At 55.0% G+C, this 9,878-nt stretch overlaps 4 protein-coding genes across 4 annotated transcripts; 3 read left to right on the top strand and 1 right to left on the bottom strand.

Moving 5' to 3' along the window:
• Positions 1-488: 488 nt before the first annotated feature.
• On the top strand, positions 489-3,109 carry B0T26DRAFT_461556 (uncharacterized protein). Its single transcript, XM_060435154.1, has 3 exons — positions 489-767; positions 831-944; positions 1,017-3,109. Exons 1-3 carry the CDS (start codon positions 590-592, stop codon positions 2,762-2,764), a joined length of 2,040 nt encoding a protein of 679 aa, XP_060291672.1. The 5' UTR covers positions 489-589; the 3' UTR covers positions 2,765-3,109.
• A 559-nt stretch (positions 3,110-3,668) lies between these two features.
• On the bottom strand, positions 3,669-4,124 carry B0T26DRAFT_727168 (uncharacterized protein). The gene has a single exon (XM_060442850.1). The coding sequence runs from the start codon at positions 4,030-4,032 to the stop codon at positions 3,799-3,801; it is 234 nt and encodes a 77-aa protein (XP_060291671.1). The 5' UTR covers positions 4,033-4,124; the 3' UTR covers positions 3,669-3,798.
• A 792-nt stretch (positions 4,125-4,916) lies between these two features.
• Positions 4,917-7,192, top strand: B0T26DRAFT_680242 (uncharacterized protein; the record flags this gene model as incomplete). The annotated part of the gene is made up of 2 exons (XM_060440469.1): positions 4,917-5,398; positions 5,452-7,192. 2 exons carry the CDS (start codon positions 4,917-4,919, stop codon positions 7,190-7,192), a joined length of 2,223 nt encoding a protein of 740 aa, XP_060291670.1.
• A 165-nt stretch (positions 7,193-7,357) lies between these two features.
• B0T26DRAFT_461504 (uncharacterized protein) lies at positions 7,358-8,260 on the top strand. Its single transcript, XM_060435152.1, has one exon. The coding sequence runs from the start codon at positions 7,523-7,525 to the stop codon at positions 8,012-8,014; it is 492 nt and encodes a 163-aa protein (XP_060291669.1). The 5' UTR covers positions 7,358-7,522; the 3' UTR covers positions 8,015-8,260.
• The last annotated feature ends 1,618 nt before the right edge of the window (positions 8,261-9,878 follow it).

Genomic DNA, 9,878 nt, shown 5'->3' with positions numbered 1-9,878 from the left:
TGACACCCAATGAAGTCACTGAAGGTGCCTGGGTGCAAGTCACTAGCAAGTGAGCTAAAATCCCTCCTCCATTTAAAAGAGTTCCCTCCCCCCCTAAAACAGCCAAAACTTTGGGCCATTATAAGAACTCAAAACCCCATCGCCTACTGCGATTAATTTGACGGCACACGCTTCTTCTACTGCTTCCGGACGTCCTGATAGAGTTCAACGTGTACCCACCTACCCGTGTGTTGGTTGCGGGGCAGAATTTCAGGTTCAGACAGGGGTGAATTGACGACGCGCCGGGAAACGCTGCACAAACCCTCTGGATTGCGGCAGCACATTGAGGCGTCGTGGACCACAGCGTAATTCTCGCGGTGCTCACTGTCTCCCATTGCACATCCCATATATTCCCCGGAACGCCCTGTCCCTCAGCCTACCATCCCAACCGAGGATTTGGGCGCCAGCCCAACTGACGGCCCGCATTTCAGATCTCCATGACAGTTTGGCTTGGCTCTCGGGGGAGTGTCGTGCCTGATTGACGCGTAGTCGTCGCCTTTAGGAAGACGATCTTTTTGACCGTGGCCACCGGGCTGACTCGAAGATCGTCATGTCGTACAACCGCTCGATTGACGCGTACGGGCGCCGTCCAAGCGGCGACGATCGCCGCCCTCCCGACTACCGCAATCGCTCCGACCGTCCCGACCGCCTCGACCGCCGCCGTGAGAGTTATCGAGTAGACGACCGGCCCTCTGCCTGGGAACCCGACGGCTCTCCGCGGGAAAGCGATAAGGATCGAGATCGGGATCGGAGTCGTTGGGGCGATCGGGATCGGGAACGCGACCGTGAACGCGATCCTACATCTCTTCCGCCTCCCCACCTGCCCCCGAAACTTCCTGCGACCTATGTTGCCAAAATCGACACCAGCGCCAGCCGTCTGCGACCAGACCATGGCGCCAAGTCATGTATATCCTCCTAGTTCTAGTTTCTCGTTAAAACCTTTATATTTGTTTCGGATTCTGACTCAACTTTTTTAGCTTCTCCGATGACACAATCCCCGGTACAGGCTGAGGGCGGGAGTCCAGTGAGGACAATAACCGATATATTTAAGGAACTGACCACACTCGTCGTGGAAGAGGTCCGGCTCAGTTCTGATCGGGAAAAGCTCGATTCCATCTTGGCCCAAAGACGGATCGAGCACCAAAGAACTATGTCCAAGCATACCGAGTTCCCTTCCATTCCCGAACTACAGAGTCGGTTCAGACTACGAGACAAACAGCAACGTGATGAGGTGGATGTGGATTTGCGGAAGACTTGGGAGCAAAAGGAGAGATTACTAGAGAAGTTGTCATCTCGAGTATTGCACGCACTACGAGAGGGCCACGTGGGTGAGACAAAAGCAACCCCCAAGGACCCCCAAATCGAAAGTCGGAACAATGAGTTTGCCCGCGAGTTAGAGTCTCTCAAGACTACACTCAACGACCGCGAAGAAAAGGCGAACAAGGCGAAGGAGGAGCTCCAAGCTCAGATACAAAGCCTCAAGCAACAGCATCAACAAGAACTCGAAAATTTTAAGTCCGAAATCACGCAGAGTTTTCAGTCTGAGATGCAGAAAATACGGAGCGATGCTCAAGCGCAAACTGAGACAATTAAACTGCTCCTGAGCGAGCAGTTAAAGTTTGACAAGCATCTGCAAGAGACAAAAATCCCAGATACGGCACCGATAGTTGCCGAGATTTCCGCATTACGCCAGAAATACGAATCTAGTAATAATTCCCTATCGCGGAGGGTCGGCGAGCTTGACGGGCGTTTATCCCAGCGTCAACAAGAAGACCAGAACCTGCAGAATGCCGTGTCCTCTTTCCAGAGACAACTTGAGGAGCAAAACCAAATACTCTCCAATCAACAGAACAAACTAGACAACGTCGATTTTGCGGTCCTGGATACTGTTGCCGAGACATTTTCTTTCCAGTGGCCCGAGCTTCAAGGGCATGTAGGACAGCTCCAGGCTGACATCGGCAACATTACGAAAGCGATCCGAACTTTTAGTCTCAAACCGGACCTGCCACCCGCACTAGCACCCGCACCAGCACCCGCCTTGGGACTGAGTGATCAGGCGCAGTTTATGAACAAGGTCAAAACATTCCAGGACGAAATGATGGCCAGGATTGGAGGCATGATAGATGACCAGAGGAACGTGACCGAAGGCTATGATTTACGGATTAAGGTGCTGGAAAAGGCCATGGCCCCTGTCTTGACTGCCCCGGAAATCGATTCACTGAAAGCCGAGGCAAATAGGCTTGCCAAAGAAATCAAGGTGATATTTGACCGACTAGAGGAAGCGAACAGGGCCGTCAAGAGGGTCACCGAGGACAGTACGGAGACTACCAAGTTTCTCACACATCAAATCACGGTGTTGGACTCGCAATATAGCAATCTGTCGACTAAGGCGCTCGCTGAGCATATCATCAGACAACTGGAGCATGTCTACTCCACGCCGAGCCAGATGATGGCCGACATTGGTAGCCTATCCAAGCAGGTTCAGGAGATCGATGTTGGCGGAATAAAAGCGAAACTGCTCAAGATTGAAAAAGACCAGGAGAAGCTAGCTACCGACCTCACGGGCCTTGCCGGCTCGGTTAAGACGAAATCCGATTCGCAACAAAACGGGGGTTCGAAGGAATGGGGCAGACAAGTCGAGGATCTGGCTAGACAGGGGCATAAAAGAAGACGAGTCGACTCGAGCGCTAATGGCGCCGTCATCTATGCTAGCGACGATGGATAGTCGATTGCTGATTTTTTTGTATCGTCAGATGCTGAAGGCTTGTGGATGACGCATGTATGGGCACATGGTTGAGTCCAGGTAAAAATATAGAGATACCCTGTTCGCTAGTCCTATCTGTCATTAGAGTGCAGGAAAAGGAGGTAGTTGGGCAAAAGGGGGCGGGTGTTTGGTTGCTGTTGGAGTCATTGGTCGGGGATAATAAATAAATACCTAGCTAGGTATACTCGTTGTCTAATTGCTGAGGAAGGCGAAGCAGGACACACAAATTGGCCCGCAACGGCGTGAGCATTTGAGTCATTCTCTTGAACTCGGTGTCGACGCGTTGGGGAGTCTGGCTCACCAGCCTTGTTTGTTACTTAAGCCAGGGTTCTGATGACGTGCACGCAACATTGGGTGCCTTTCCGCGGGTGACGCATGCTGCTTGACACGGCCGCCCAAGTCAAAGGTCTCAAGGCGGGGCCCGCCAAGGCACTGGCCGCATACTCACCTGGTTTGGAGAAGAAAATGTAAGGCCCAGAGCGGGAAAATGCGGCTCAGTGCTCTGTACATATTATGATAAAATTCTGGAACTGCACATAGGCATGATTGGGCAATGTCTTTTGCTGCGTGCTGAAGGCATCAATGCCTGAAAGGCAGCACAGAAAAGCTAGATGCCATTTGCATGGTTAGACTGTTGCTTTCGAGGTTGGGCTAGGTAAGAAAGCTTCTTCTAAAGGCGATCCACCCCCCGGAATCCCTCGCAAAGGTAGAACTAGAATGACGACGGGCCATTTGAGCCCGACCTATTAACAGGCAAGATTCACCCACGTTAGCCACCTGCCGAAGCAAGGAACAAGTTGAAGAGACAGAACAGCGTGGAATTAAGAGTCAAACGGTTTAATGCCAACTTAGAAAACAACAATACCCGTACAACGGCACGACACGGGGCACGGTACCTCAGGCAGTTACGTTAGTTCTGTTGCAAAGAAGCCGGGTACGGTACGGTACGGTACGGTACGGCAGTACACACGGAGCATCCGTGGCCTCTCCATCCTTCAGCACTTCCAGGTTCCGGAATATCTTGACCCACCTAATTGCACGCTGTGCGCGGGCCTGCCCGTGGGTTCATCCTCTCTGCCCGATCTGGTGCCTACGCCCACACCACCACACCCACGGCAACGCACAACCTTGACCCTGTCACCTTGCCAGCTTTCGTAGCTTTCGCTCTCCACGGCAGTCATCCCACCCTCGGCTCCCTGCAACACACCCAGCACCCACCACCACCACATCTGCCCTGCTGCTGCTGCTGCTGGTGCTGCTGCTGCACATCACCGCCTCCGACTCGCCGCGCCTCAGACGACCGCTGAGCCACCTTCCACTTCCAGGCGCCAAAACCGACTTCGCACGTGCGACGAACCTCGACCCGATTGACTGGCAGCCTTCACCGTCACCGTCGCCATCGCATGCGGGCACGGTCTACATTTTGCCGCCTGGGAGATGTGCTCGTGTCTGCTCGGCCGCGTCGTCAAGGTCGCTGTCGCTGCCCCGAGGTTGGGACAGAGCTAGACCCGACACCCTAAGGTCCCTCATTTTGACGCCGCGAGCCGGTCTGCGACTCGCTACCCGCTGCGAAGTGAAGTGGATTGCAGCCCACGGCGCGCACACCCCATCGTCTCGAGACATCATACTTTCTTTGTTTGGGTAAGTGCATAACTGCTGCTACTCGCTGGGCCGTCCCGCGCCCATCTCTCTCCACCTGCCCGCCTGGCTTCGGCTTCTCTTAGCTTTGCGCTGCGATACCAATTGCCCCGCAACCCGGTGCTGGAGCTTCGCCGCTGCCGCTGCCGCAATCCATCGAAACCCTGGAACGCGATGCTAACGGGCCCGCCAGACAGGTGATCCGCGCTGCGCGATCGAGCTGCCTCGTCTCCCTTCCTCACACGCGCCGTCCTGCCTGCATCTGCGCGCGTAGCTTCCGCTACTCTGCCCAGACTCAGCCGTCCCCGAAGGACACACGGCGGTCGACATCGGGCACCCGGCGCACTTCCAACCTCATTTCACGTCGCTACTTGTTCTCCCCGGCTCGGTTCTAGCCGGTGCAATTCGATTGGGACCACAAGAGCGAACGACCCTCCCTTTGCGCGAATCCGATGTCGCAGAAATGAATGGAACGATGGATGGAGCGGCCAAGAATGCAGACAAAGTGGCCCAGCGCATGCTCCCCAACCGCCCGCACCATCTTTTATTGTCGCTTGACCAGAGATACCCAACACCGGAAGGATTCTGGTTCACCGGCCCAAGCGGCCCCCTGCAGTACATGACATACCTCTCGGATGCGAGCCGCGGCGTGCTGATAACGCGGCCATCATATGAAGTCTGCCAGGAAAGCGACAACCCACTGATGCCTGTCAAGGTTCTCGCCAGAGGCGAGATCAAGAAAAAACTATCTATCAAGGACTACCAGAACAGGAAGAAATCTTTATCGCCCAAAGACAACGAACTGCCAGCAAAGGTAGAAAGCAGGCCAAATGGCGCCCTCCCCCAAAAGGCCGCTACGGAGAATACCAAGGCGGAGGAAGTGAAGCCGAAAGAGAAGCTCGAGGCGCGCCAGGACCCGCGGCTAGAGAAGCCGCGGTCAGAGCAGAATGGCGAGAGGTATGTGTTGCAGGCGCGAACTGTTATCGACATGAGGCTGACACCAATGACAGGACTGCTCAACCGAAGCCGCAGCAACCCGAAGCGAGCAGCCGTAAGAGGGGCGCAGAGACAGACGGGAGTCTGCCTCCACAGAAGCGACCCAAAAGCGAAGTCACTCCCCCAAAACAAGAACTGCCCCGCCGTCCGATAAAGGCCGAGACACCGCCCCGCCGTGACCGCGTGGCGGAAAGAGCACGCAAAGATGCGAGCAGCGAATCATTACACCCAACTGCCAATGGGCTAGCCCCTTCGACGGCCGACAGGGAAAGGGGGGACACGGCTTCTCCGAAATCAACAATACAAGTCAATGGGACGAGAACGCATTCTGACAGCGGCACATCAACACCTCGAAAGGGGGAGTCACTGTCCAAGTCGTATCTCCCGGTCCTGCTGTCGCCGCTTCACCCTTCGTTGTTTGGAGCCGACCAGGAGGAACAAGAGAGGTCGCGGAAGAAACCAGCACAAAAAGGGCCTGCAAAGTCACACAAGCCCGATAGCCAACCGGCAGCGAAGAAGCCAAGGGTTCCGTTCAAAATACCGGAGCTCCTTTCTCCTACTCTTCCGCCAATTGTCGAAGCAGAGCTCGCGCGCCTGGGGACACCAAGCTTGGCGAGCAGCCAAGGTTCGGAGCCGACGACCACAGCGAGGAAGACAAAACCAAAGGACGAAGCCGCCGAGGTGGTAGAGCCCAGCAAGCCATCGCGTGTTGTGACGTTGAGATTCAAGAAGGCAAACGCCAAAAGACTGAAGGATCTCTTGAGTCTGCCGTCTAAAGCAGTTAAAGATGCGCTGAAGAAGGAGCGGTCGATGAGCGTGGAAGGCACACCGCCGCCGGCGAGGAAACGCCCCCGGCGAGCGGACGACGCACCACCAGAAGCTGCTGCTTCTAAGCGGAGCAAGCTGGCGACGGACGTGCTAGCAACAAAGCCCGCCCCATCTACGCCGCTCAAACAGGGCGCCACGGCCATGTCGCGCGTGACGTCGAATCAGTCGCTGTCGAACACGCCTGGGAACTGGACAGGCCTCACGCCGGCGGCCTCGGAGCGTCCGCCGACGAGCTCGGACAACGCAGAGCCACTAAAAGGGCGGCCCACAGTCGAGTCTCTTCGGGAACGGAACGAGGCGTACCGGCAGTTGGGCAGCCGGCTGAAGCACACGCGCGACGACATATACCGGGAGCGGGGGAACAAGACGACGGCGTCCGACGAGCGGCGCGTGAATGCGCTGCACTTTGAAATGGTGCTCGCCTACATGGTGTCGTTCCACTCGCTGAACCAGGCGCGCATGCGCGACCGCAAGGTGTGCGACGTGTCGATATGGGAGTCGTTGCTGCCGCACCTGCACGAGCTCGAGAAGCGCGTGCGCAACATTCCCGCTCTCCGCGTACTGGCCTGCCAGATGCACGCCGTCTGCCTCGAGCAGATCACGCTCGCATTTGGGTCCTTCGACGCGGCTGCGGCCGCTTCCGGCTGGGCGCGCTGGGTCAGGTACGAAAAGACGCGCCTCCCCACTTGGTCCGAGGCGGCCGCCCTTGGCGACGCCGTCGACGACCGCCGCATGAAGACTACCCCGCCCGTCGGCCCCTGGACCCCCGTCGAAGACGTAGTCGCCGCCGTCCTCGATATCCTCCGCCGCTGGGCCGACCGCGAGAGCGTCGACTGGAAGCCCGTCATCCTGCGCGACCGCGACAGATCTGGCGCCGGCGCTGCGGGTGCCAAGACGGCCGCTCCACCAAACGGCACCAAGACATAGCGAGCGAGTGAGTTGGCTACCTACGTGGCTGACCCGAGCCGAATTACCGCGGCAGCCGCGTCGCGCCGCGCCGCATCACGGCGGTCCTACATACATACTTACTGAGAGCACAGGAGCCTTGTTTCACTATGAGGCCCTGGGGTAGGGACACGGATCTTTAGGTCGGACCTGTATACACTGTCCCCCTCTCAGTACCTACCTCGCCTACTTACCTCCCTCCATATCTATTACGCCCACCCTACCTCACCTCGACCTAACATGATATGATGCCCCGATACGGCCGGTTTTTTCTTTGTCATTTCATTTCACCTGTTGTTTTCAAAGCTGCACATGGCGGCTTTTTTATTATTATTTACTTACGCCTCTTTCCCCATGTGTATGTATGCGGGGATGGGGATGGATAGGTATGGGGACAGGGCGGGGACTAGGGGAGGGGTGTTTTTGTCTCTCTTTTTTTATCTTGCCAAGCGGGCAGCAGGGCAAGGAGGCTTTTACTCTTTACCTTCACGTTTTTTGTTTTCATATCCGGGCATGTGTATTATGAAAGCGAGTCCCCTCCCCTTCGGAATGATATTTGACGGGGGCTGTCTGGCTGTCTGTCTCGTCTCTTGCCGGATGGGAGGGCGGATCAGTGACAGGGAGGGACGAAGGGAAAAAAGGAAATTTCTACTTGGGGAAATCTTTTTGGTGCCTTGCCCACCCCCTTTCAAGCAAGGTACAGCAATGAACATGCGACATACCCAAACACCATTTTTTGGTGACCTGATATTGGCGGCGGCGGCGAGCAGCGGGCGTTTTGTTTCCCCTTTTCACTTTATTTAATTTGTATTTCTTCTTGCTCCTTGTGTGCTGAAGTCTGTTTGGTAGCTTTTGGGCTGGTTGAGGTGTTTTTTTTCTTTCCTTCCCTCTCGCCAGGGATGGGGTTATTAGAAGAGAGAAGAAGAGAAAGGCGCGGCCGAGGTGAGTGGTTGGGCTTGCTGGGCTTGTTGTTGTTGTTGTTGTTTCTGGGACTGTGTTGCAACCTCTTTGGGGCTTTTTTCTTGTTCTTGTCTTTTTTTCCTTGTTTTCCCGGGAAGAAACCACACATGGGGGAAATTATCATGATACCTAAACCTGATTCCCTTTTTTTTTGTTTTCTTATCTTTTTTGTTTTTTACATGTTGTTACTTGCTGTTTGCATGCTGCCTAGACAGGCAGATGGGCAGACGGGCAGAGATATAGTCAGGTCCTCTCTTGTAGGACATGTCGGAAAATTAAGCCCTCCCCTGGGAAAAGGGGCGAGGGAAATTACCATGCCATGAAACGCCTGCTATGCTATGCTATGCTATGATACCTCCTGGCTTGATTTGACTTGCCCATATTTGATTTGATTCGGTCTGACTGAGTAACGGCTGTGGCATCTTGCGGTACTGTTGGTTGCCGTGTGCTAAGTGTTTGACGGACGTGCTTTGTTAGGAGGAAGGGAAACTCGCAGGCTGGCAAGCATCGCGAGAGAAAGCAACAAGCGTACGAACGAGGCTAGCTGTAGGACGGAGGAAGAAAGGGGCAAGGTATAGGACTCCCCCCCCCAAATTTCTTCGCCTTTTTTATATCTGCGTGGTAGTGGCACGTTTGTCTGATTCGCCCACTCTCTTGTCCCTTCCCCCAGCGGCATCTCTGGGCCGTGAGTTCGGCGCTTCCCCCTTGATCCGGAACATATTTCCTTTGCTTTTCTTCTTTCTTGGTTTTGCTTCTGGCTGTCTATTTGAACGTAATTATGGAAAGGGGTTGAAAGGGCTCGATAGACCCTCTGGGCTGGGTTTGGCTGGGAAAGGAGAATCGACCCGGTGCCGCCGGGCTGTGACATTGCTTGTATGCTGGCTTTGGTGAGTTGACGTGCACTGGCCGGACAGAAGGTGGAAAGACAAAGAGTCGACTGGGCGCCAATGGTGCTGTCATCTATACCAACAACAATAAATAGTCGATCTCCGATTTTGCGGCTGGTAGGGCCGAGGGGGGTGTAGCCTAGTCCGTAGGCTAGGTTGATGTTATGGAAGGCGCTATGTGCTGTGCTGACTTGGTCCTGTCTTTGTCTGCCGGTTGTACATTCCTGTGCCTGGCTCTCTACCTCTCCCCCTTTCCGTCTAGGAGCCTTGTTTACATGCACACATACATCTCCTTGACCCTCAGGATGGCTGGGCTGGACAAGACAATACGGGCTTACGGGCATGAGTGCTACAATCATGGCGTGTGAAGAAGGCTGGCTGATTTAAGGCAACGAAACTCGGGGCATATTCCTCCACCCAAGTGGCTAGCTAGCTGCCGAGAACCGTACCCTGTTTGCCCGGCCTGTCACTTTTCCTGTATGAACAAATCAGGGCAACCAAAGAAAACCATCCCATTCATTATCCATCTTTGGCAGCATAAGAAACGCACACGAGACACGCACAAAGCACAGAGACACTGGAGGGTTGGTGTTTTTGAGTTTTCCACTTCCAGCCCTGCCATCATCTCGCTGTCCTTTCTTTCCCCCCCGGGGCTGGACAGAAGAGGAGGCAAACACCCTATTCCATATGGACAGGGCTAGCCAGCCAGCCAGCCAAATACGCACACAAGTAGAAGAAGAAATGCTAAAGCAGTATAGAGAGAATAGCTGCTGCTATTACGAGACAACTAGCCTGGTACTACCCAGACATCCCTAGCCGGC

The sequence above is a fragment of the Lasiosphaeria miniovina genome (genome assembly GCF_030549165.1).
Source record: "Lasiosphaeria miniovina strain SMH2392-1A chromosome Unknown B0T26scaffold_7, whole genome shotgun sequence".
Classification (NCBI taxonomy): Eukaryota; Fungi; Ascomycota; class Sordariomycetes; order Sordariales; family Lasiosphaeriaceae; genus Lasiosphaeria; species Lasiosphaeria miniovina.
This window is presented reverse-complemented; position numbering and strand designations above follow the sequence as displayed.

Coding starts and splice junctions, on each gene's coding strand:
- B0T26DRAFT_461556 (XM_060435154.1), top strand. CDS start 590: ATGTCGTACAACCGCTCGATTGACGCGTACGGGCGCCGTCCAAGCGGC. Junction 768..830: donor CGGCTCTCCGCGGGAAAGCG/ATAAGGATCGAG, acceptor GCGACCGTGAAC/GCGATCCTACATCTCTTCCG. Junction 945..1,016: donor AGACCATGGCGCCAAGTCAT/GTATATCCTCCT, acceptor CAACTTTTTTAG/CTTCTCCGATGACACAATCC.
- B0T26DRAFT_727168 (XM_060442850.1), bottom strand. CDS start 4,032: ATGTGGTGGTGGTGGGTGCTGGGTGTGTTGCAGGGAGCCGAGGGTGGG.
- B0T26DRAFT_461504 (XM_060435152.1), top strand. CDS start 7,523: ATGGCGGCTTTTTTATTATTATTTACTTACGCCTCTTTCCCCATGTGT.